At 41.5% G+C, this 27,351-nt stretch overlaps 1 protein-coding gene across 1 annotated transcript; it reads right to left on the bottom strand.

Annotated features, from left to right (window-relative positions):
* Nucleotides 1–1,920: 1,920 nt before the first annotated feature.
* cilp2 (cartilage intermediate layer protein 2) lies at nt 1,921–19,089 on the bottom strand (the record flags this gene model as incomplete). Its single annotated transcript, XM_079574706.1, has 9 exons — nt 1,921–4,401; nt 6,200–6,357; nt 7,108–7,216; nt 7,733–8,050; nt 8,864–9,019; nt 9,870–10,052; nt 10,916–11,185; nt 11,593–11,664; nt 19,029–19,089. 9 exons carry the CDS (start codon nt 19,087–19,089, stop codon nt 2,000–2,002), a joined length of 3,729 nt encoding a protein of 1,242 aa, XP_079430832.1. The 3' UTR covers nt 1,921–1,999.
* Nucleotides 19,090–27,351: the final 8,262 nt, after the last annotated feature.

Here is a 27,351-nt window from a genome sequence, read left to right as displayed (position 1 = left end):
AAAGCAAAAATCAGTGTTCCTCCATGTGCAAACATTAAAGCCCACAACACAGCCTTAGTGATGGACAGTCGGGCTAAACACCAATATTTTCCCCATATTCTGATCATTTTACCAAATAGTTGATTAGATCCATCAGTGGCTCATCTCGTTTTTTTGCTCGAACACTTCCTTTTCTTTATTTCCAGTTGCTTTAGAGCTGTCAGACCTCCTCAGCTCAACTCACATGGCACTACTTCTCTAATAGGACTTATCTCGCAATACACCTGGATCCAATCACCTTTTCACTCAAAGCAAGACAGGTTCACTTTCCTCTGGACACCTGAATTATGCATTCGAATGCCAATGATTAAAAAGGTTTTGGGTAATGGTTTTGGGATCAGAGCTTGTCACTAGTTTCTCTATGAAGTGGGTACTTCAAAGTACATCCAAAGTAGATTGTCCTTGAAGGGAATCGAAGCTTAAATGCACAGTCAAAAATGTGGCTTTCATTTATAAATGCTGCAAACTGAAGAATGAACCATATGTGTAATTTTAAAAAGATTACTTTTGCAGAATTGGCAGGAGTACTGTCCTGCCAATTCTGCAAAAGTAAGGGTTTAAACTTTCGAGTAATGTGACAAAAAAGTTTGACGATGTTACTGTTATCTTTGGTTAAAAACCTTGTTTGTGTTACACTTAATAGCACTCCAGAGATTTTGTAATGCATTTTCTAATTAAAGACCAGCTCTTATTTACTTGTTAGCCACCCCTCTCCACTCCATGGACCATGGTCAACTCTATTTCGCTTTTAGATTAGTTCAGCTTGAAGAGATTCAGGGGTTTGAAAGTGTTTTACTGATTAAAAACTTAGTGGCTTTACTGAACTTTTTTTTCGACTAAAATAAACACTTTAGAAGCAAATATGCCATCTCAGATCATGCAATAACTTTAAGAAACCCATGGTATTGGGAAAACAAGGGATGGGACAAATGCCCCATGTACTTTCATGTATTACATGAAGTAAGCCTCTCTAAAATGGAAAAGAGCAGAACGCAAAGACATAATGCAGTAGTGCAACTGGAGGCATGCAACACAAACCAAAATGTAAGTTATAGTGACAGTTGAAATTAAATGAGAAAAAAAGATACATATTCTTTTTCTTGTTTTTTAATTCTTACTCAATTGAATTTGTGTTTGTGCAACATAAAACTAGGTTTTTGATTCACAAGTTGTACCCTTCATCTACTGTAAATGTTATACAGACAGGCTTTCAAGAAATGTCCAGGCAAATTATGCTAAATTATTGCACTAAAACATAAGAACAAAGTATATTTACAATCTGAAACAGCCTCCGCAAATGTTTTGGAGAAAGTGAGGCATTTAACAACACATAAATGAAAAGGTTTTGGTGCTAATTGGGAATGTGCGGAGGAGTGGAAATCATTTTGGTTTAACTGTGACTCGTGATCCTGTTGGCGCGGTTTGGTCTTGGCCCACTGCTGTAGGTGTGGAGGGATGCTTGGCTGAGTTACAGTAATACAGCGTGATAATGAAAAACATAGTGAGCTTTGCAAAAGTTCTCTTGTGGTGATGCTCAGGACAAGTCTCTCGAGAAGGCTCTGATGATCAAGAGACTCCAACATGTTTCCTTTTTGAAGCACTGACTAGTTGACCTATGCATAAGGTAATCGACTTGATTTATTTGTCAGCAAGGAACAATTTACACAAATGCCCTAGTTTTATGGTTGAAAAATATAAATGAAAAGCATTGTCTGTATGCATATAGATAGCACAAGTCCTTGGAGAAAGATTCAAGTATGGGCGTATAACTCCAGTCATATAAAACGTGGTGGGACTAGGATTGGTGGTTGTCAAAAAGTGTTCATGGTCAGCAATGTTAAATTATTTCTTCATTAACGACCTTTGGTTCAACATCTAAGAAGAAAAGGGAGAAACTCATTACACAATTACTCCAAAAAATAGTAACAGTTTCAGTGTGAACAAAACTTGCCTCAAATGTTTACTGCCGTTGCGAGCTGCGGATATTCATCCTTCTGCGACTTGTGGAGCTGACTCTGCGGCTCTGGGTCCTGCCCTGCTGCTCTGTGGGGTAGGCTACCACCCTGGACCTCTGCACCTGCACCCCCTCCATCTCCCTCATGTCTCTGGCCATCTGTGACAGAGTCTGTCCTGGATTAGTCTGTAAACGTTGGAACAAACTTTCTCTGTTGATTTTCCTCTCCGGACAGTGGAAAGTCAGAGCTATTCCTGTTTCGGCCTTCATTTCCCTTGAGAAACCATCGGAGGTGCCGTCAAAACAGCGTCCGATCGCAATCTCTTTGGCCACCCTTGGGTTTTGATCTGTTACAGTGTAGATACCGTAATTGTGTCCCAGAGGATCTACAGGGGCTAACATTGTAAAGCCGTGAGTCTCGTTGTTAAGGGCGGTTGGTGGGTGCTTGATCAAATACTCTTGCAGGAGACTGTTTGTGCTAGTTTTCCGACAGTTAGCTTGAGGTAGCACCGTTATGAGCGATCTGTCCACCGCCGCTTGATCAAACAGCATCCCACTGCATTTGAATTCAACACATGCAGCCGAAGTGTTGGCCTCCCGCATGTCTCTGGTACTTCTAATATCCCTGATACCGTAAAGCTGCCCTGTAGTTTCCCGATGTGTTCCACCCAGATTTTTCGATCGAACCATCACTTCTTTCTGCCCGTTGATTCTAACCTTGATGTAGCAAGCTCTAAACTCCTGGGGATTTGGCCACCACGACAGATAATCTCCGGTCCAGGTTGTCAGGTCATTTTCTTCGAAGGGAACCACATTGTACTCATACTTGTCCTTTTCTACTCTAAAAAATCGGAAATGGTTTGCATCGAAGGGCGCATTTTCACAGGCTAACAAACTCTGGTACGGGTATATCGGCCCGTTGGTCTCGTCGAAGTTGTTCTGGTTGGGTTTCGCCAAGTTGATTTTGAAGGCTGTTTTCTTCAGAGCTGGATCGTCATGGTCCGAACGTTGGTAGTTTAGCTTGTCCAAATATGGCTGGGACACTCCAATGATGTTCGGATTCATTTTAGGAGAAGACGGGGCAGCCTCTAGCTCCTCTCCACCCATCATGGCTGTCACATAGGCGGTGTAGGCGTCAGGAGTCCGTGCGTCACAGAAAGCCGGTAAGCACGCCCCGTTAGCCCCTGTTATGACGCTATCAAAACGCCCCCAGGCTCGAGGGTTAGAGGAGAATCCCGGCTTCGGCTCCAAGTTGATCAAGCTGATCACGACCCCTTCTAGTTGCTCAGTCTGGAGGAACTTATCGCTCATGTACGCCCTGACTTTGACGTAACATCGCCTATTCTCAGGCACGTCCAAATTAAAAAGTCTCCGCTCCCTAATCTCCATGTTGCCAATGAGGAAAGTGCGCTCCTCTCGCTTGTTCCGTCCAGACGTAGTTGTGGTGTACGAAAAGTCGCTTTCTTCCTCCCAAACGCCCGTCTCAGGGTTCAAAGACCACAACTTCATTTTGGGAATGTGCTCTTGCATTTTGACGTGCTGTGTATCAAGGAGGACTTGGACCCCACCCGCGCCCAGTATATCTTTATTGCTCTCATCTCTGAAATCGACAGAAAACATGCCATAGGTTCTCAAGGGCAGCATATCACCCTCGTCACTAACAAAATTGAGGTCTCCGGGCGTGGCAGCTGCTGTTGTGATGTTCCTTGGATCGATGAAAGTGACACTGGCTTTTACTGTGCCTTCATAGACATCCCCATTGTCCTTATGGAAAGAGTTGGCAGGGATAACTAACTGGCCAATGGGGTCTTCTCCTTTGATCTCTCCCAAGTCGATAGAGTTGTTTTCCCCTGCGTTTAGATCAATAGGAATTTGCTTTCTCATCACTTTGACGTCATGGTAAATGGAACCGCCCTTCTTGTCAAAAATGAAGACTTTTGGAGTGTCTATAAACTTCTGACTGGGGTCGACAAAGTTTACAACCAACCTCTGCGTGTCTGGAGTAATGTGTAACGTGAAATCGCCTTGAAAGCCAGTCGTGCCGCTTCTTTCCTTCCCGATGTAGATGTGGCCAAATCTTAATGGTTCATTGTTGTCGGCCGAGACCACCCTGCCCCTCACAAGCACTGTTGGCTCAACACATTTATGACAACTGCATTGAGTGACCGTTTTGATTGGGAGACTGTAACTGCCGCAGTCGATGGTGCGAGTCTCCATAGTTTGGACGGAACAACAAAAGCCCGCTCCGTCTCTGCAACGTAGATCATAGTCCAAGGATCCGGCACATTTATTTTGAGGGCAGCGACCAGCGTTGTAGAATGTGGAGTCAGTCCCGGGCTGAACACAATCCACTGGCATTCTGATGAGGTGTGGCTCAGGGGTGGGGTGACAGGCTGGCGACCCTTTAGCTGTGGATTAGAAGCACAAGGTTAATGATTGGTTTCCTGTTTCCCCCTTTATGGCAGCCACAATTTATAGGAATCTTTCAGCATACAGGGACTGCATTTTTATAGATAGAAAAGCAATAAGATTTAACCTTGTTCATTTCCGCCGTTTTTACAACACCAGCAAAGGCTTTCATTCTATTTGCAGCTCAAGCTAAATATTAGGTTTTTCTTTGACGCACAGCACTAATGAGAGCAAAAATACTGTGGACAAAAAGCTGTGAAACTGATGCATTTTGACATTTGATAACTAACATCATTGAACACTAGCCTCTATGGAACACAAAATGGTGATACAAAAGCATTTGTCTCGCCAAAAGATTTGTCATCTCACTACTTGACCGTGCGTTGCATTACACAAACACATTTCTGTCATAATGAATATTGGACCAAGCAATTCTTCTGTAGCTTTAGGACTCTCCCAGCTCAGACTCTTAATGTCCCATTACTAACTAGATCTTGGAGGATTCAAGTAACGTATAGTTTTCCTCTTCAAATGTGGAAATGTATTTTTGTTCTGTCTTGAAGCAAGAAAAGAAACATTATTTATTGACTATCTCAAATTTCTCAACTGCTCCGGGTGTTCTGGGGGAAATTGAGCTGAGGTTTTACAGTTTCCAAAACCATCCCGCGAACCCTATTTAGAAGGGCACAGACCTAACCAATGTCAACATAATAAAAACTTGCTCCAAGGCCCTGGTGTTTTCTTTCAGTACGTAATATATATAATTTCATTTTTTCCTTTACCAACTGATTAAGTGACTACTGATTTCTCTATTCAAGTGCGGACACTGGAATATTGTTTGAACGCATAGATGTGGTTTGTGGATGGCTTGGCTCAATGTCAGTGTTGACAATCTGTATGTTCTTATTCTAAGGCAGCCGCTTTTTATAGTTTGAAATTAATAGCGGTTATTTGCTTTTTGTTGGTGGCTATAAATTACATTCTACCTTTGACTGAAAACATTGCTGTCAAACAGGCTGCTTCGGGTTAACCACCACTCTGAGCTCATATCTGGTCTGATCATTTAGAGGCAGGGGGCAAGAGTTCAGTCTGTGAGAGCGTTTGTCCAGGGATTCAATGGTTTGAATCCTTGCTCCAACTGAGACTCAGACTACTGTTGCGTCCTTTGGCAAGGCACTTCATCCACTATATGCTGTAGATACAGACGGCATCTCTGGAATCACCCATATATGGTCATGTTTGAAACAGTTATCGGGGAAAACAAAGAAGAGAAAAATCTTAACTTTCTCTATTCTTTCAAAAACGACTTGAACAAATGTAGAATTATTAATATAGTTTTCTACTTAATAAAGAAAAAAAGAAATGGAGTGGTTCAACAGCCCATAATGACATAAATAACGGAGAATAATGCTTCATGTTAGCATCATGCTACATGCTAACGCTAGCTACGACTGCCGTTTTTTCGCTTTTACTGAACAAATTGCTGTGAAAAAATATCCATAAGTACCTTATTTATTTATGTGTGATAAATAGGGTCATATTCCTCCAGAAAATTGCTAAAAAAGAGTAGAAAATTGTGTTTCCCTAAAGATTCTCTTTTCCTCCTCAGCGAAGCCACACCCCCTTCTATGACGAGATGCCGTCTGTATAGAAAGCAGAGTTGTTGGCAGAAGTATTATGTTGGACGGTGCAGATTGGCAGCCTCTCTTCTGTCGGTCCCCACTTTTCTGGGTTTTTTTTCAAAACTTTAACTAAATCCCCAACACTTTGCTCTCCTTGATTGTGTACAGCACTTACCGATGACAGTGAGGAGAGCAGGGGAGGACTTGATGCTGCCCGCGGAGCTGCTGGTTTTGCAATAGTAATGTCCAGACTGCTCGAGCTTCAGGTCTCGTAACACCAAATCCTCCTCGTACTTGTACACTTTTCTGTCGAGCAGAGTCCCATTGTGGTACCTAGACCAGAAAACGTTTTATTAAAGATGAAGAAGATATGTAGAGATTTTAATCAAATATAAGTATTGCCTCCCACACGCGTATCTATCACTTCAGGGCCAACATAAGTATTCATATGGAGGAGTATTTTACATTCGATTTTGAGATGTTTTGTTAGCTACACGGTGGTTTTTAGAGGGGGCCTACTCCTCAATAATCTTGGTTTTATCTGATGCATCAAACTCTGCATTGGATGAGGAGATATTCGGTTTAAAGATTTGTGTGCTGCCATCTATCTACTGAAAAATCTTTCATTGTTGTGGTTGCTGAATCTGAACAACAGCCAATGTGCAAAACGCACTTTTATCCCACAACTGAAATCCTGAAAGTCTGAGTCTTCATGTTACAACAATCTTCCAAACAAAAATAATTCACACAGATAAATGAATCCCAAGTCAGCCCCCCCTTTGGCAGTAACTGAACTTTACTCAAGAAATGAGACAGAAAAAATAAATCACACAGATGTGCCATCGGGTACAATATAATCACTTTTGTTGTATTTCCCCGGGTAGAAGAACTTGCATTTGTCAGCACCAAAATCATTACAAACAATGGAGCCCGGAGTTTCCACTTGATTTAGCGCAATGATGAGTTGTATATTTTGTTATCCCTCAGCGCACCCACAGATTTACGCGCAACACGGCGGATAAAAGAGGTACTTTTCTTTTGCTGCTTCTGAAACACTCCATGCTTAACAGTTTTTTTTCTCACCAGTAGTATTTGTCAGGCATTGGCGAACCCGTGGCTTTGCAGCACAACAGCACTCGTCCACCCTCGTAGCGCACTTTGTCCTCTGGGTGCTTGACAATATATGGCTTTTCTGATGAGAAAGGAAAAAGAGAAAAAGTCAAACCGCGCTTGTGAATGGGGCTGCAGTTTCTGGGACCTCATAAAACGCCGTCAAACATTGCATTTTATTTTTGCACTGGCCCTTTGCACATGAGAAATGATTGTTAGGGGGATAAGCCTTTGAAAAGTTTTATGTTTTTATTTGGTCTCCATGCAACCCCATAGTAATTATAGCTCCTCGAAAAGTCGTACAATAGCCCAGACTGTGTATGTTTGAGTCTTGTCATTTCCTGTTACAGGTCGGGGATACGTTTGAAAGATTTCCTGGCTAATTATTACTGTATAACTCTGGAAAAGAGATCACAGCCAACAACATTTCCCTTATTGTCCAAATAAAATATTCCTTCACTTTAGTAAGACTGGTCAGACTGGTTTAAGGCAAATAGCTGCATTCTAAGTGCATGCTGACTTTGTGATCTTAACCACTGATCTTCCCTGTAGGACAAGACGCTGCAGTATTTGTGTGCAGACATTGTTTCAGACATACCCGTCGTCTTGAGCACAGCCTTGACCCACGATATCCCCGTGGTGTTACTGGCTGCAGTGACAGTGAGTGGAGCAAACTTCTCTTTTCGTATCGAAATCGGAGTGGAGCTACTGGAGCAGATATCAGGCAGCTGAAAGTGGCCCTTGGAGTTGGTCCGGGCCAAGATGACTTTGGGCTGACCGGCCAGTGCCACCCAGGCTCCGGACACAGGCACCCCGGTCACACTGTGGACCTCCCCACGCAGGACATGGCCTTGGCATACACAGCGACTGCAGTCCTCGTTGGGAAGGCCCTCAGAGCACGACATCTGGCATTTGGCTTTAGTAGAAGAGATAAAGATACAACATTATTAGTACTTGTAATTATTAATGGAGTTGTTCTAAACTGTGGTACTTGTCCCATTGGAAGAAATCTGAGTTTACAACTGGTTGATCAGTCCTGGCAGTAATTCAAAACTCATTCGGATTTATTTCGGGTTTAGACCTGGTTGAGTCTTGGTTTTTTCTTTAGTTAGTTCTTGGTATGTGAGTCCAGTTCAACCCTGATTTAGGCCTTTTTATACAATAGTTCTTAAACTATTCACACCAAGCACCTTCCTATAAAATAGGTATATAATACCTTCCAAGTGCCACCAGATCAAGATCGAATAATTGGGACTAGAATGGGACCTAAAAAGAATTAAATTGGACCAAATTGTAAAAGTGTAAACTGGGTTCAAACATGTCTGAAAAAACACTTAAAGTGATAGTGTGTAAGGTTTGAATTAAATAGATTCCATATAATTGACCGCCTGGACCTGCAATTTGACAGAACATACATATTAATATTAAATATTAAAAATAATGTCCCTAATCTCAGCAATTAACTTTGACCAATGAGACGAGTTTTTCTGTGAATGGTCTGTCACAGAAAAATTTAGGGTTAGGGTTAGGAGGAGAGGAGGGGGAAGAAACTTGATCATTAACTTTTGAGATTTCTTTCTGTCTGTCCTCATTTTGCAATCTCTCACTTTAACTTAAATGTGTGACTAAACAATAAGGACTAAAATTGCAGATGACCCTGAGCACCGCCTGAAGACATGTCCCGTTACAGTGTTACTTATATGGGTTAAATCCCACATTCTCCACCTACATGGACATGGGATCTTTCCACACTTCTGCATTTCAGCAGGACGTCCCGTACACTGCACTGTCGGTGAGTTTCTGGCACAGGTCCTCCTCCGGACCCTGCGCCCCCCTCCACAGGACACCGAGCACGCCCCCCATCGCCCCCATGGACTCCACTTGGCTGAACACACACAAAGATGGAGTTTAGACTTGAGAAACATATGAGTAGCTTAATACATTTTTCTTGGAAAGTACAACATATACGAGATGTTCCCGTTCACACAAATTTGCTGCAATAAACCACAGAAAAGAATGAAGATGAAGTACGTTGGCCCAGACTTGCACCATTTTACTGTATAGGCCATCTGCTCAGTAATTAACTAAGAAATAGGGACATTTGATTAAAAATGCACAACCATAATTCCCTAAAGAAGCCAAGGGACGTGCAATTATTTTTAAATCCTCTGTTAATTATTATCTGGAGATAATTTTCTCATTATCCCAGGAAAGCAGAGGGGTGCTTACAGCAGAGCATATGTTCTGTTTGGCAGAAAGACAATTAATTGTTCTTGTGTTTGCATATTTATGTCCACGTATAGAATGTTCTTAAACACACAAGGAGAAGACATTTTATTGGCATATGTGGTAAAACGGGATAGTACATTTGTGTATAACTGTGCCATTTCAGGGGGGACTAGAAAAACTATATATAAAAATCATTATGGAAAACAGTTGCGGCACATCTATAGTAGCTGCCGAGTCACAGATACTTCTAATACTGTACACAGTATTCAATTGCTTTTATGTGAATGATAGGTCTAGATTTTTATATATCAAAATCTCCACATATTCACAATCCCAAACTCTATGCATGGGTACAAAGTGATGAAATATGAAGACAATGGCAATACGAATTAAGAAACAAATGTATTCAAACTCATGGGTGCAATTGTTTTTAGTTAAAGTACTCAAACTCTGTTTCAAATTCTGTCACATAAACTTGACTTGCTCGATAGGTGAAGTTTTCTGACCTGTACATGGCGGCGTGGAGCACTCGCGTCGGTCTGTGTGGTGACCCTGGCAGGCGGGCACCAGCAGCAGGGGCATGGGCTGGCTGCTCAGGCACTTCCTGTGTCTGGTCTGGATGCCTACGTCGTTACACACAGAGGTGGAGCACGGACCCCACTCACTCCAGTCTGACCAGTAACTCTGCACTGAACACACAAAGACAAGTCAACATTGAGTCAGAAGGGCTTGTTTTCTTTCTTTCTTTCTTTGACCTTTATGAATAGTATTTTGATTGCACTGAATTGCTGCGATTGGGTGCTTAAACAAAGGATCGTCCCAATTTTTACATTCATGAGGCCATCCACCTCTATACAAAAATAACAATGATAACAATGTTGTTGGTTCTGTCTGTGTCACCTTTACACAGAAAAAGACACATCAAGAAATAATGGGGATCATGATTTATAAAGGCAATTTGATTCCCATTTTGTGGGAAGAAAGACATACCTTAATTCCAAACATTTAGGCAAGGCACTTAAAGCTGCATTATGCAACCTTTAATGTGAAAAAAAAGTTGCTATTTGTGCGTTTGGCCTTGCAATGACCCAGCAGCTATGTAAGTGGTCAGCATGGCGCCTTTACTTTCGATCATGACGGTCTCTACAACGCTCCAGGATCAATTGTTTTGTAGGTTTTCTGGTCAGCATTGAAAACCTTCCAAACAAATGATCCTGGAGCGTCCTAGAGACCACTGTGATGGAAAGCAAAGGTGCCATGCTGACCACTCATAGCCATAGTCACTACTGGGTCAAATACCCACAAATATCAACTTTTTCTTTCCACATAAAAAGTTGCATAATGCAGCTTTAAGGATGTGTGACTTTCTCTAAAATGTTCCAGTTATTCACCAATGCTGCGAGCTTGGATCAGACCTAAACACGTGAACACTAGCTTGATTGTTGAGCACGCTAATAGCTAATAGCGTTAGTCCCAAATAGACTCCAGCCTGACGTCTTGTGACCCCGATTTGCCCACTCAGACCGTTCCCAATCTCTCCCATTAGGATTACCTGGAGGACATTGGAATCGGACGTGGTAGTTGGAACAGATCCTCCCATGGGGCTGCTCCTTGTTGACGCACCAGAAGCCCTTGTCCAGGCTGGAGTGCACCACTTCCCCCGTGTCTGCAGCTGCGACCCAGTCCGTGGTGCGCACCTCCATGGCTGTGGGCCGCGCGCACACACGCTCTCTGTAATAGAACCGAATAGCCTCTAAGCGTTCGAAGTCTCCGTTCCCGCCGGGATGGTCAATGTTGAACCAGGACGTCCACTCCGTCACTTCTGCATGCACATTCGGAGGAGAAAAACACAGATTTTCAGCCAGGAAAACAAGAGTAGATGAATTATCCAAGTGGGAATCCAGGATGACCATGGGCGAAATGGGATGGAATAAACAGTTTGAATTAGTTTAACGTGTCGAGCAGATATTTGTCAATGTGTTGCATATGTTTAAAGGTCTGCTACAGTCATTTCATTCTCACTTTTGTCACAAGGGACTTTTTAGACTGCAGAACTTAACAGCTGAGCATTACTGTCTAGTGTTTTGTCTACAACGTGTTGGGGAATTCAATTGGTCCGCTTTTTTGCAGTCAATCACGCCATTATATAATCTGTGAACAGGAGTGTATTGGCAGCACTGGTTTTACATAACACTCAGACAAAGAAAGTCTAAAAATACTTGTGAGTACCTGTTGGCTGTGCATAGGAATATGAGTTGTAGGCTACATGTCCGTCAGAACGATACCTCGGCCGCACTGACCCTGAGAACAGAATATGAAACATCTCGTTTAACAGTCAGATCAAATCAAATTTCACATGTCGTATTTGAAACAATAATAATTTAACGTCGTAGAGATTTTCAAAGTCACTCTGACGAGAGTGTATAAACAGATGAGAGAGTCTTAGCTTGAGAGACAAAGAAGTCTTTAGGAAGAGCTTAAAAGTCTTTAACTCAAACTACCCAGTCCAGTTGATTTCAAAGAAATAATGAATGACAATGGATCAAGCTTTTTAGAAGTCCTGTTTCATTATTACCAAGAAAACCTTTTCTGGTGGTCTTTACACTGTGATAAGGCTGGTGTTGGTTATAGGATGAATCTCTCCAAGAACTAATTGTGTTCCCTGTTTCCATGTATGATCACTATGTTATTACACTATTACTATTTCTATCCTACCAGGGTATTACTCTTTTAATGTTATGCTCTGTCGCTATAAAAAATTCTGTGAGGTTCACATCAAAACTGTCATTATATTCTCCCTCCATTGTGCATACAAACTCGACTGATTGCCCCACTGTTCTCTTCCCCGTGTGAAAAAGAAGAAGTTGGCTGTACCAAAACACTAGTCCCCAAGAAGATAGCATAATTTTCCCAAAATACCACACATATCAGATTTATTGACGCTCCAGAAAAACCCCAGTGGGATTTCTAACTCTTTGGTAATCCATCTACTTCCCTCCAGCTCTTTCACTTTGAAGCCTGTCCATGGCTCGCTCCTGGTTTTGACAATCTGTGGAATATTGTCTATCCATCATATCTCTATGGAGCAAACTATGTTACCTCATTTCATCTCAAAGCCTGTAGTTCAGCCCAGAGTATTGTTTTCCCTTGTGATAATCATCGAATGGGTCACTAATCAAGAAGGTGCAAATCAAACTCCAGCTGAGACGAATCAGTACATGTGACACAGACACGCTTCCAGCCAATAGGTAGACCTAATATGATTCTTGTTTTTGTCTGACATCTTTTTAATGTGGTCAGTGTATAAATCATCAGTTCCTTCATCTTTGAAAAATCCAGACCATCCTAAATGCCAAATTGGTTATTTATGAACAACTTAAAGGAGATCAAATCTAAGCTTTCATCCTTTCTAAAATGTCACTGTGTTGCTTGACATTTTATCAATTAAACTAGATCTATGCTGTGAAGGAAAAAAAGCCACCAGAAACCAAAGTCGAGTCATGCTGCCTGTTCGACGGAGATGCTGCTGGGTTTATGTGCCCAAGTGGACAGAGCCAATATTGATCCTGTTCCCTGCTGGTTTTACAGCTCACTTAAGTCAAGTTGATAGATTTTGCGAAGAAACACAGTATTATTGCAAGTTTTAATGGCTGCTTCAACGATGTGTTTGTTAAAGGCTGCAGACAGTAACTTGACCTTTATAGTGGGTATTTTTACTCCATGTTGTAAAAATCATTGATGGTTTTCCATATTGACTTTGTTTGATATATTGAGATGGCAGCAGGAACAGAAACAGAAGCAGACGATGGTCTGCAAAACACATGGACAGACTTTCAGCCGAAGTTGACAAATTTGAATAAAATTGTTTTTGACTTGTCTTTGTCTCTTCTCATGTCCGTGTGTCTGCTCTGATTATTTTGCACATGAAATTGTGTAACAGCACAATTTTTTTTAAATCAATCCACATAGGTGTGTTTTTGGTTTGTTATTTTGCATTGTCTACATTTAATAAGAGTCCAGCCTGGGCAGGACTACCTTTCAGTTCATTAATAGCCACTGCCAGTAATAGTGTGTAGTCCCTGTTGCTTCTTAATTACCCCCCATCGGTCATTTTAATAAACATCTGGTATTGTTGTGTCTTTTCTCTGCCCTGTTGAACATCTGATTATCATTTCAAAACCGCCCCAAATGAAAACACAGTCATGAATATGTCTGGATGTTTACAAGGTGGCAGCAGTTTGAGGCGCATTAGCCACGTGCCAGGCTAACGCTGCAGCACTAACCTCAGTTGTAGACCGCTCCTGCTCACATGGCTGTCTCAGACCAGCTTATGTGAGCACCTGAGAGGTATGTTGCACTTTATTAATTCAAAAGCCTGCAAGCTTTCTAGAGACACAGATTTACAAGGAATGTGAGTAAATATAGTTCATCAGTATAAAGGTATAGCTGCCACGGGTATTTCTGAAGCCAAGAATATTAGGTGCGGATTCTTCCAGCACAGCCTGGAGCGACTGTCTGGTACAGTAGATCTCGGCTTCTCTATTCTCTATGGAAATGTGTGGTTTATTAACACTAACCCAGAGCAGCAGGTAAAACATAAAACATCCGTGACCTAGTTGGTTTCTTAATGTCTTTTAGTAGTCCTAAAATCGCATAGTAATGAAAAAATGTGTTTATATTCTTGTACGGGTCCTTTAAGGGGAAGGCTGTCTGATCTGAGTAGAAGAAGAACTTTATTTATACAGCGCCTTTCACAGATATAGTCACAAAGCGCTTCATATACAGTTTCCCCTGGGGGAGACTGACAGAAACTCTGACCACCACCACCATGCATTCACACACACACACACACTAATCTAAACCCAATTCTAACCCTAACCCTAACCCTAACCCTAACCCTAACCCTAAAACCACACCTTGACCCTCAAAGAGTCCTTCAAATAAGTGAGGACCAATCAAAATGTCCTTACTTTACAAAAATGTCCTCACTCTGTTGGTTAAAACTCAAACGGGTCGTCACAATGTCATAAGTACAAGTACACACACACTCACACGCGCACACACACACACACATCATTCATCCTGGCCTATTCTACATGTTTGTAGTGTTAGGGGAAACCAGAGTACCCGGAGGAAACTTACGCAGACACAGGGAGAACATGCAAACTCCACACAGAGAGGCCCTGTCCAGGTGGGAATCGAACTCAGGACCTTCTAGCTGTGTAGGACATCCGTGATGAACATGTGTGATAGCGATGAGGTCAATACTGGTCTGTTGTGGTGAGGAAAAGCTACATTCCTTCTCTCACCGATGGGATTTGGAGGAAGGAGCACCAAAGGATAACAGGACATATCCCAAATAAATTAAAATGAATGAACCAAAATGACAGGCAGACAAGATGAGAATCTCTCTTGAGTCACCCATGAGACATGCAGGAGCTGTGTTGGAAGTACTGGAGGAAGTGTGAGAGTCGAGGAAAGTCTTTTGTTGTGTTTATCATTATGAGAAGCGAGTTTAGCCCATTTAACTGGACAAACATTGCAATGGGCATTGATACCCTCCTTTTAGGAAACCATCAGGAAACAATACACTATTTTTAGCCCTGTCTGCAATTATTGCTTTGTGCATGTCTACCAACTCCATAATCCACACAATAGTGCATTGTGTACATCCAGGTCACCCCGACAAGTCTTTCATAATATTTATGTGGGAGTGTTCTGCAAATTCGCGCCAATGTCTAATAAAAATGTGCCAAAAGAAAAGCAATAACGTAGACTCTAATGTTGCGCCCAGAATGTTTTCCGTGTGCCTCCGTGCCAGATGTAAGTTGGCCGAGAGACAAGGGTTTTAGATATGGTCTGGATATTGTTTGTGAAATCCCAAATCTCTACAAGAAAGAGGAGACAGGACTTCAGAGACTTGACTTAAGCAGAATAATCCTCCTGCCATGTTTTGACAAAAGATGGACCACGTTAATGCTGTGTTCCGCTCATACTCAGGTATTCAGGAGAGGGGCGAACAGTGGCGTGGATGTGTGGGCTGTGGATGTCATATGGAAGTGGTTTATGTGTTTGGATTCAGTTTTAGTGGCAGTATTGAAGACGAGTCTGCTGTTTTTCTCCATTTCAGTCTACAACATGTTCTGCAGCTTGGTCTAATCCTAACCTAATGGCACAAAATCATGCAACTCAAAAGACTTTTAGAGGGTTAAGAGGCTTTATGAGGTGCAGTTATTGTGACCACATCATCCACGCTCTGGACATTTTGTGGCAGTTTGAGTGATCCTGTCCAGATGAATGTGTCGATCTATGTATCCCTTTTATCTGCGCGTCTCTGAGGTGTTCCTGTTCCCTTCATCACTCAAAATCATTTTTATGTGTATTATGCTCCCACAAACTCAAGTCACCCAAAGCACTTCACAAGGGACTCAGCTGCATGCACTCTATTCTCTTTGGAGGTATCAGCCATGTGTGTAGCCATAGCTGCCCTGAGGTAGAGTTATGGAAGTGAGGGCTGTCAATCTGCGCCATCGGCCGCCCAACCACTACCACCAACAACTCACCCAAGCTACCTCCCATTACCCATCCTGCCACAGCTTGATTCCAAGATCAGAAGAGATCAGGCACTCACACTAAGTCACATGGTATGGTACTGTACTTTGTATTTACTGTAATTGTATTGTAATTTTGTGAAGCACATTGTGACAAATTCCCTGTCTTACTTACTTACTTGCTTACTTACTTACTTACTTACTTACTTACTTACTTACTTACTTACTTACTTACTTACTTACTTACTTACTTACTTACTTACTTACTTACTTACTTACTTACTTACTTACTTACTTACTTACTTACTTACTTACTTACTTACTTACTTACTTACTTACTTACTTACTTACTTACTTACTTACTTACTTACTTACTTACTTATTTACTTACTATTCAGGCTACGACCTCCAAGCCACTCGGGGCAATTGTAAACAAATACAAATAATTACTCATTATTATTATGATTAAGAAAAAAGTTGAGCTGCAAAATATTAAAATCAGGTTTTATTTAGTGGCTACTTCGTTTTTCATTTCAGTGCTTTTACAATGTAACCGCTTTGGTTCATTAAAGCAGCACTAAGAAACTTGTTTACCTTAATAAATCCTTTTCGTAGTACCTCTGGGGGTAATACAAGTGCTAATAGGACAGTTGGGGGGTCTTTCATCTCCCCCTGGTGTCTCTCGCCAGAAAACCACACTTGCAACTCCCCTGACTTCGGGTCGGAGTCACCAATACACACTAACGGAATCAAGAAGAAGAAGCTAACAGGCTAACAGGCAAAGCTAACTGCGGCTAGCGCCACTTTAGGAGTATTTACCGCCAAATTTGAGCGGGAAAAAAATTATCTCCATTGTGTAATTGAGTTGTGGCGCAATGCACAATATCCCTCTCTCCCTTTGTCTTTTCTGTCAGCGTAGTATTTACTCTCATGGACAATTGATGAGTAAAAACAACGCAACGTGCTACAACACCTGCAGTGGTGCTTATGGCCTCTAGGGCATGAGTTACTTAGTTTTGCTGTCATTTTGATCCAATCTGTTTTTCGTTTTTTTGAGATTTTACAAAAGTCCAATGAGAGCCGACAACAAGCAACACCAAAAGAAGAGAGAAAGAAAGAAAGGTTCTGATTTTAACATCGCACACGTAATGACAAGAAATGCATTTTGCTCTAAATCACCGCGCAATCACCGTCTCAGTCATTACAGCCGTCTGGCCAGACTCCTCAGGCCTGCAGCAGACACTGGGCAGCATCTGGAGAACTCACTCCCCACACTATAGCATTGCACAATACACTATCTGATTACATAAGAGACTTGGGGCTTAAAGCATGACTTATTACCTGAAGGTGCTAATACCTCAGAATACTCCACCGTTTGAGTTACTACCGCGGGCATCCAGATACAGCTGCTGCTTTTGGAGAGGAGGGCAGCTCGTAAATTTGTGTTGACGGGGAACAAGGTGAGCTAGATTGATCGCGTGATGGCAAAAATACAGAGACAGAAGGCGCAAAGGTGCGGAAAGAATTTGTCAATTAAAAAGAAATCATAATGCAGTTTCTATTTCAACTGCAGAATCCAAAGCTATAATTTCACAGAGATAGATCCTTATCCCAGATGGCTGGATGTGTCCCATCTAAGCAGGTGCGGAAACGGGTCACCTGGTTCTGTAGAGTTGCTGGTTTTGGGTGCTACTTGTGGAGTTTTATGGCGTGGGGGTGAAACGAGGACAAAACTCGACACCTTTTTTCGCAAGCACAACGAGAGCGTGCACCACACATTAAATTTTACAGTCCGTTTTAAAAGTACGCACTCAGCCGTTACGCCGTTTTCTTTTTAGTGAGAGTACACAGTGATTCTCTGCAGCATCAAAATGTCTCCCGTCCAGTATTATTTATGGCATTCAGGCGCAAAAGGAAAAGGTGCGTGCCGGCCTTTTAAGATCTGCCAGATCCCTGCAAAAATCCCACATACTTTATAATTGTGAAGACTCAATAGTCGGCAAAATTTCAGCACTTTTGAATTTGACATTTGAAGCAAGACAATAAGTAAAAATTAATGGTACAAAGCATTCTCATCTTCGAGAGCTTCGTAACGCCCAGTAACTAAGCGATAGTTAAGAGGAATTTGTAGAACAGCCTAAACTGAAGGACCATTTGTGCCAAAATACAGAGTTTATTCAGGAAGTTTTTGAGAACTACCAAAAGGAAAAGACTGGTAATGATTGGAAAGGATTGAGGCTTTTTCAGAGCAATTATTTACCACACACTGATGGCGAATTTGCAGTTTTTTATCCTGGCTCAAGCATTTCATATGTTGTTCAGATTGTGAATAAAATACAATTTATGATTTTTGCCGTAGTAAACTGCTCTCTACACACTCTGGGTTAATTGTGAGCAGATGGGAGATGCTCAGAAGAGTCTTATGCACTTGGAGAGATGCGTGATAAAATATGATCAATTCACTGACAGGCGTTTTGTCTCCATAAAGGTGACAGAGCCTGCGGCGGCTGTGGCACAGGCCTTCTGTTCCCTACCGTAGAGTGTCATTACAAAAACAACAGGCTCACAACAAACTCCCTTTTTCCATCGTCGAACCGGTGACTTAACATGAGAGATTAGCAGAGTCTGGTCCACCCAATGTACACAGCCTTATCTAATGAGCTCACTAACCGGGAGCATCAGTCTGGGTTTTCTGTCCTGGAGATGCTTTGGATTTCTGAAAAAACTCCACTGTTATGTCACACCAACACATGGGAGAGCAGTCAGTGATTTATCGGAGAAAGAACCACATCTTTCAAATATGCGTGCCGACAAAGCAGTGGAAAATGATGCATGTTTAGGCCCTAATGTATTCATAGTTTCCGCTAATACTTTTAAAGCGGGAAAGCGGTGCCCGGCCTCAGCCAAGGCATTAGTCCTTAACTTGCAATGGTACATTATGTGGCCTGTATCTGGTGTTTGTCTTATGTTTGTATCATGACAAAAATCTGAAATATAAACTGAAAACAATATGACAAAAATGTACTGTATAGCTTGTTTGCACAGCATGAAAACAATATTTTCACAGACATAGACCCCTACAAAATTGTCACATAATGCATAGTTTTCACTTACCTTGTCCAAAGCCCACCGACAGCAGGACCGACAGCACGAGGGCCACCTTTAATCCCAACATGACTCTTCACTTAAATAACTGTATCTTCATCTACAGTGACACAGGTGACTCTGCCTCTCTGCCTCTTCACTCACGTACTGTTTGGGGATGGGGGGACAGAAGCTTTTTAAAAGAGTGGGGCACTGAGAGTCCACACCAATCCAGCCCCTCTCTGCTCTCCATTGGTCAGTGCAGAAACATCTGGGTCCCACAACACGCTGAAGGAAGGTGAGTGCAGACCGGGGAGTGGGCTGTTAGACTGACTTGTGTTGAGCAGAGAGACTGACTTCACTGCTCCTTTTTTCCCCTGACGTTTTGTACCTTAAGTTGAGTTGTGTTTAATAGAAAATGTAAATGCTATTGCAAAAAAAAAAGTGAATACTGTAAAATACTAATAAAAATTGTGTTTATCCATCGTCCTTCATCTTATCCAGGGACAGCAGTCTGAGCAAACTTTCTTCAGGTCTTCAGAGGGATGTGTTCCCAGGCCACTGTCATAGGGCTTTACTGGGGCCTCCATCTGACGGGACATTCCCCCAAAGATCTCAAGTGAAAGAGAGATCAGTCAAATTGTCAAAGAAATTAAAAGACAAACAATGACTTATTCACAAGATATTCATAACTTTTCTTTATACAGTGCATCAGTCCTGACAATATAATATTGCGTGAGTTATTTCAAAGTTTAAAGCCAGCGAGTTGATAACCTTTCATTCTTTGGCCAATGGCGTGTTGCCGCTCCATCCCATAACAGGATGGTCCCACATGCGCATCTCCCTCTTCTGGTTTGGTTTTGCTGCTCTTTAGCAGTTGCTGATTGCAGGACACTTTGCCAAATAGTGGAAGTGGCGTCATCTGGCACACACACCGGCGGAAAAAGCCCTAAGTGTAGACACGGGACATGCTTATGAGGTGCAATGTCTTCGCTCACCACATTCAAATGGACTGTAATTAGGTAACAGCACTTGTAAAGGATGAGAATGCTGGGTGTGTTTTCACCTCAAATGCCTCTAATTTTTAAACAAATTACAAATGTTTCAGACAAACAATTAGTCTGAGTGAATGTAATGAACTGTGACAAACAATGACGACATGTTTTACTATGAGTTTAAGGTGTACTTTGTCCTCTGCATTTGACCCATTCTTCAATGCCGCTGGGGCAACCAGTAAAGAGCAGTGGACGACCGCAGTGGACGACCGCAGTGGACGACCGCAGTGGACGACCGCAGTGGACAACCACAGTGGACGACCGCAGTGGAGCGCCCGGCGAATGAGAATCAGAAAGGTCACAACCGGGCACTCCAGGTCACAATTTGGCTGGAGAGGTCACATAATGGGCCAGATTATGTGTCTGGCAAAAGGACTGCACAAACTCGAACTCGGGTGTGAAATTCATTTTCACATAGTTTCTGATCAATTAAATCCTTTTAATTTGGTAAATTTGTGCTTTCGAGTGGTGTTACTGCTATGTTATTAAGCTTTTACAGGACAAACTATATTATATGACAGTAAATACAATTATATTTAAGAGCAGGGAAAAGGAAGATGAAAACCATTTGTTTCTGGTTTGACATTTTTTTTTAATGTTATTTTGATTGGAAATGAGTTACATAAAATGAGGTTATATTCAATAACTGTGGCTGTGCAGCCATAGCTGTACCAATGGGTCATTAGTGAGTCCCAGTTCTGTCGTTCTGTCCAACTCTCTCCTCCTGAGTCACTTTTTTTTTGAGAACATAAACTTTTTTTTCCCCAGATAAAACTGCCAAACCACTGGTGTGAAACTATGTTTAATAGAATAGAATTTGAATGAATTAAATAGTGCTTTAAATATTCCAGCTTTGAGACAAACAACAACAAAAAATTAAAACTAAAAATATTTGGACCACTGACAGTGTTGAGGGAAACATTATGTATTACAAAAGTAACGAGTCAGTTATAACAATTGAAGTAACTCAAGTTACAAGTGCATTTAAATGGTTTGTATACAGCACCAAATCATGTTGAATACTGGTGTATAAGATCTGCAGTTAACGTCGTCAAAACAAAACATAACATAATTGGGAAAGTGAAGGAAAAGGAAATCTTTGACTGCACTTTTATATTTTGCCAAAAGTAACTCAGAAGTAACTCAAAGTAGTGTAACTCAACTACATTTTTGAGAGAGTAATAAGTAATAAAAACATGCTGTAACTTCGAATATGCATTATATGACAATTTGATTTGAATTTCTGTAAAATACAGAGAGCCAAGGTCTAAGTTTCTAAATACGGTGAAGCCGTGTTTTTACGATGCATTCTTACTCCAATGAGCCAATGCTCCAATAAAGACTTTCAAAGACCATGATATTTTCCTGAACTCTAAAAAAATACCAAGCAACGCAGCCGTGAACTTGGCTATTTTAGGCTTCGGCAATCCCGAAAGGTGCGGTGATCCCAGTGGGAAGGCTTTGTGCCGCTTTGTCTAACCCCACTTAATCTATACTCCATACTTTTCCATGTAAGTGAATCTTGCAGAGGATTTTACGACAAGTGCTGCTGCCAGTCATTATTGTCGTCTATAGTGGGAGCAGACGACTCTAAAGCTCATTATTCAGGCTTCACATGGACTCATAAATGACAATGGCCACTGCAAAGACATGTCCTCCTTGTATCCCGACAGGACTTGGACGAGCATAAGAGACACCACTGAGAACTTACACAGTTTTACAATGCTTCTGACAGATTTAATGCCGTCATAGCCAAAACGTCTGGACATTCTTTTAGACTGAGTTTTTACACCCACTTGCATATGTGTATCTGACTGGGCACTGCGTTGTTAGTTTTCTGAAGAAGCTCCTGGTATAAATATACATGAGGTAACTATAAACAGAGCATGTCATCCCCATTGGGGCCAGATCACACCTGCTTATGGCTTCCATTACTTAACCCAGACCAGCTGCAGACCCATAAACATACAATTGTCGACTGAATGTTGCTTTTATTGGATGTGATGTGCTAAACTAAATAATGTACAGATTAGTGGGCAGTTAACTGTTGCACTTAACAGGACCGTAACACAGTGGCCAATGGGCACTTCCACTGGAGACATGGCTGCACAACTATGATCTGGACAGGGCTCTTATGATCGGCTCTCTGAAAGCACAGGGGAAAGGATTATTTCAAAGGGAGTGTCCACACCACCATCTTCAGCTGTTCAGTTCTGTCATCTGAGGTAAGAGGTCCCAAAGTTTGCATGTGTCAGATCCAACGGTGTTAAAAAGAGACCCGACTAGAATCTGAACTCTCCCCTCCCTTCTCTGCCTCCCATGGCTATAGTTCTGTTTTGTTTTTCTGGTTTTGTTGTTTGAGTTTGAGAATATCACGATTTTCAGTCCGTGAATGTGGTTTACATCATGATAGAATGGATTGAACTGCACTGACAACATGATGACAGGATAGGAACAGCATGGTGACTGTAAGGATAGTGTGGGATGATACATTTTCCGCCATCCATCCATCATCTTCCACTTACGCCATCCTGCTCCTCACATTTAAATCCATAAAGGGTATGGCTCAGCTCTATCTCCAAGATGCTATCGTTCCATATCGACCAACCAGAGCACTCCGCTCTCAAAACTCAGGGCTACTAGTGATTTCTCGAGTCTCCAAAATCACTATAGGAGGCAGAGCCTCCAAGCTCTGGTTTTATGGAATAAACTCCCAGCCCACGTTAAAGAAGCAGACACAGTCCCTACATTTAAGAAACACTGTTGTGGGAAGTACAGTACACTGAGGGCTATCCTCTTCCTCTTACTGCATACAGATACAATATTTCTTTATCTGTAGTCTGTTCATCACTATTCACATGGTGTCTCCTGTCCCACTCCCCCTCGGAAGTGCCTGTCTAGATCGAACGGAGGAACCCGGCTGAACGGACGAACCCTGCATACTGGAATTGGACACTGAGGACTGGACGGTCTGCGATCTTAATGTTCGGTGCAGCCCTGTGAGGCAACTCCTGTTGTGATATTGGGCTATACAAAACCATTGATTGATTGATTGATTGACTTATCGTCTTCCGGGTCGTGGGGGCACCAGTCCAATCTGCCTGGATCACAATGCACCAGTCCATTATGGCGCCTCCCGCAGGTGAGGAGGTGAGAGGGCAGCGCCAAGACTCCACTCTCAGCACCAGACGCGTCATTCAGGTCACGTGATCAGCCTTCGTTTGTCTCATTAAGGTAAATGGTCTCTGTTTATAAATCCCTTTTAAACCTACATTAGGCACTGAAAACACTTTACATCAAGAAACCACTCACCCATTCTCACTCTCATTCCTGCACCAATGTAAGCAGACTCCGAGTGAAATCTCTTGCCCATGGACACAACACACCTGAGGGAGCCAGGATTCGTACTGCCGACCCCTCGGTTATTGGACGACCTGCTCTAGTTATTGCATAAGGGACTTTTGAGCCGCTCTTCGTTTTGCAGCCCTGAGTCCATATTATAATAAGGTGTCTCTTTATTTTTGCTGAAGGTTCTTAATAATATTAGCATGAAATACATTTTGTGTGTGCCCTCTTTTATGTAATTACAATTATCATGTTACTCTTTTAGGTATTAAGCTTTTCATTCTATTACCATGTTTCAACTGTGCTCTAAAATAAAGAGCTACCATTTAATACAATACTGAAGCATAGGTTTTTGTTAAGCAGTTGTTACTATTTCATGAATGGTAGAATAATTGCCTTGACTCCTTTGATTGACGGAGTATTGAACCATGCTGTCTGTTACAGCCATGTTGCTTGACAGAGCTGTCAGGACCTGCATGACTTGTGCTTCTGTTAATTAAAAGCTGACAGGCTATAATGAACCCGTCTCCCTCTGTATCCATGTGTGATGTTTCCTGACCGGATGAAGTAAGTAGCAATATGCTTACTGATCAACTCCAGACTGTTTTGTTCAAAGAAGTACAAAATGGGTTTGTGAAACGGTCTCTTTGAGCAATATTCTAACGCTCAACTATCCTGAAGTCGGGGCCTCTAACAAACTGTATTCTCAAGAGCATGTGATTCTGGTACTTTTGCAATTTATAAATCTGTCTTCTGCGAAATGGGATTGCTTGGATTCAGTGGCGTGTCCAGAGATTTTTTTTTTTTTTTGCATAAACAGGCCAATCACTCGTTCCACGTTTATACATTTGCTTGTTTGAATTTTTTGGCTTACTCCAGAAACCGATCCCATATCAATTGAAAATCATCTACCTTCCCTTTAAGTTCAATTTTTTTTTACAATAAGGACACTGAAATAAATTTGACAACTGTTTTTTGTTTGTTAATGAGATTAGCAGTTACTGGGGGAAAAAAAAAATCCAAAAAGTGCAAGGACAGGGTCAGGATATAACTGTGTTCCACAAACATCAGACATCAATTCAAAAATGTTATGTTAGGACAGTTCCAAAATCTGTGATCGAGTGAAGCCTGTTCCTGGCCGCACCGGTCACAAGCTGTGTTCACCACATGAAACCCTTTGGAAAGCCGTACATTGGAAAGTTGTAGCCTGTGTAGAACTTTGAAATGGAGCAGTCCATGACGGGGACACATTTTGACACCGGGAAGGGCCTGGTCGCTACATGGATGGGAGATTGTTTGGGAACACCAGGAAGCCTAGCGAATGCAGTGAGTGAGTGAGTTGATGGTGGTGGTTGGAGGGGCCAATCGTGCAGACTGGTTGCCTCGCCAGTCTATCCCAGGGCAGCTGTGGCTACAATAGTAACTTACCACCATAAAGTCTGGAGTGAATGAATAATGCAATGTAAAGCGTCTTTGATTGTCCAGAAAAGCGCTATATAAAACGGATGCATTATTAAGTTAAGTGGACGTTGTCTTGAGCTTTAGTCCATTGAGATGCAGTTATATTTAAAGTTTTTATAAAAGGTTCATACTTTATTCATAGATTAGGCTATGACTATTTTTGTTCTGTTTTTGCTAGTTATATTTAACATTACTTATAATATTTTTTATTATTTTCAAAGTTCAAGTAATGCACAATGTAAAGTCTGAGGAATACCAAAATAACAATATTGATGTTATTTACTGCAGTTTTGGCCTAATTTAATGAATACCTACCTTATAAAATACGCTCCCAAAAGCAGCACAAGTTTGGAACAAATGCCTCTTAACTTTCTGATGTAAAATCTACTCTGGATTAACTGTATAACTAATTGGCTTGGATTTTGTCTATTTACAAAGTGTCAATTAGCATTAAATAATTTACTAACTTACACTGGAAATGTGCTGGAACTAGGAACAACACATGGACTGGACTTCCTGTTAAGCATGGGCTGGATTAGGTAGGCAAAGTAATAATAATTTCCGATAAACATTACATTGTAGCAGGCAGTAATCTGACGAGGGTGGGACGGGGCGCTCTGACAACTGAATGGTAGAGGAACCAGAACGGAACCCGTAAGAAATGTCAGTCAGCTGAGTCTCGATTTCAAACTAAATTCTTCTTCTTCATATGTATAAAAGTGATGCAGGCCTAATGCTAAACCAACACAAATGTGCAAGACATCTTTGACTGCTCCCGTTTTCTCCCATCCACCGCCAACACTGTCACTGTCAGTTGGCCATATTTTGCTTTAACACTCACGGTTTCATTTTTTGCTGACTAATTCGACCTTTTCATTGCAAATGCCGCGCGTTTTCGCTCTCCACATGTACAGTGAGTGAAAGCAACTGTTGTTAGCAAGCTGGAAGCATGTTAAGACCAAAATAAACCTAATTTGACATTGTACTTAGTTTGTAATATGTGTGTAACCATAGCAAGTAAATCAGAGCCAGTTGGTCAGAGTTACTGGAGGCTGGCTGTGCAGTCTGTTGCTACTTTACCCTAATGAGTCCGCATTTAAAGTTTTCCTCAGTCCAGACTTCGAGACTAAATGGAAAATATGTGGCGCATTAGCTAAATCACTTTTGATAAAATAGACTTGTATTGTCTTGGTTAAGGATTAACAACATTAAGAGAAAAAAAAAAAAAAATGACGAGAGGGGATTGTTTTGTTCAACGGCTTAGGATGAAATTTGGCCGAGGCTCACGGTCATAAAACAAACTGCCAGCCAATGACAAGGACTGGGGCACTTTCTCAACCTTTAAAAGAGTTCTGAAACATTGGTTGGAAACAAACCAGAAAAAACGTCTTTTGATTTTACTTTACACGTTGCAGGAGTGAAGTCTATAAGTGTATAATAGGACAGATGAAGCAGATGAGATGTATTTATTGTGCAAATTCCAGTATATTGACATTGATGCTCTCTGCTATGATTAACATGCATCGTCATCTAAAATGTAATACAATAAAGAACAGTGTCATCTCGAGTGGAACCTCAGCACAAAATGAATACATATTTGTGGTCTTTTAACGGCGCCCATAGCTAAAGCCTCGCACTGGCCGCAGTCAGCAGTGAATTGGTTTGTTTGTGTTTGTTGCTTGGAAAGTCGTGTCCAGAGGGTTAGCGAGAGACCTCCTCCATTCAGAACATCTGGTCGCTGCAGCTGGAGACAAAGTGATGAGAGCAAAGCTGTAATCGAGAAACCACAACAGCCATGCAATCAATTTAAATGAGGACCGTCTAAAAAGTTGGCAAATAAAGCCGGGGGTTGTCATTAGTTTGAGGTTGATATGACTAAAAGGATCAATATAAAGAATAATTTAAATATGTGTAATGTGGAGAAGAGAACTCCAATGTGCTGAAGTGAACATTTTGTTGATGCTAGTTCTTAAAGGACCGATACCTGATTCCTTTTATAACGAACAATGAAATTTACTACCACATTTGTAGCATCCCATTTATTCACAGGGACGAGTTTATCGGCACATTTCACAACTTGCAGGGTCACTTTTCTGGGTCACCTTCACAGAAATGTTTGAAAATTAGCTTGAAACTTAATGAAATTCATACACATACCTAATATTTAGATGCACAATGATTTTCCCACTAATGTCTGCGTTTATTATATACCAAAGGAGGAAAAAAACTAATTTCACTCCACTACTAGAAATTAACCAGGTATAGTGCCTTTAAGTACAGTAGGACAATGTATGTGAACACTTTGGAATTTCTCACATTTCTGCCTAAACTGGTCATAAAATGTGGTCTGATCTTCGTCAAAATCATAAGAGTAAAGTAATCATAATGAGTAAACAGTGTCCCAAACATTTACATTTGATCATATTTTTAATGGCCATTCCATGTAAACCTTCACAGGACAGGGTGGAAAAAGTAAGTGAACCCAGGAATCT

This window comes from Gobius niger (genome assembly GCF_951799975.1).
Source record: "Gobius niger genome assembly, chromosome: 17".
Lineage (NCBI taxonomy): Eukaryota > Metazoa > Chordata > Actinopteri > Gobiiformes > Gobiidae > Gobius > Gobius niger.
Note: the sequence above shows the minus strand (reverse complement) of the source record. Positions and strands in the feature narration are given on the sequence as shown.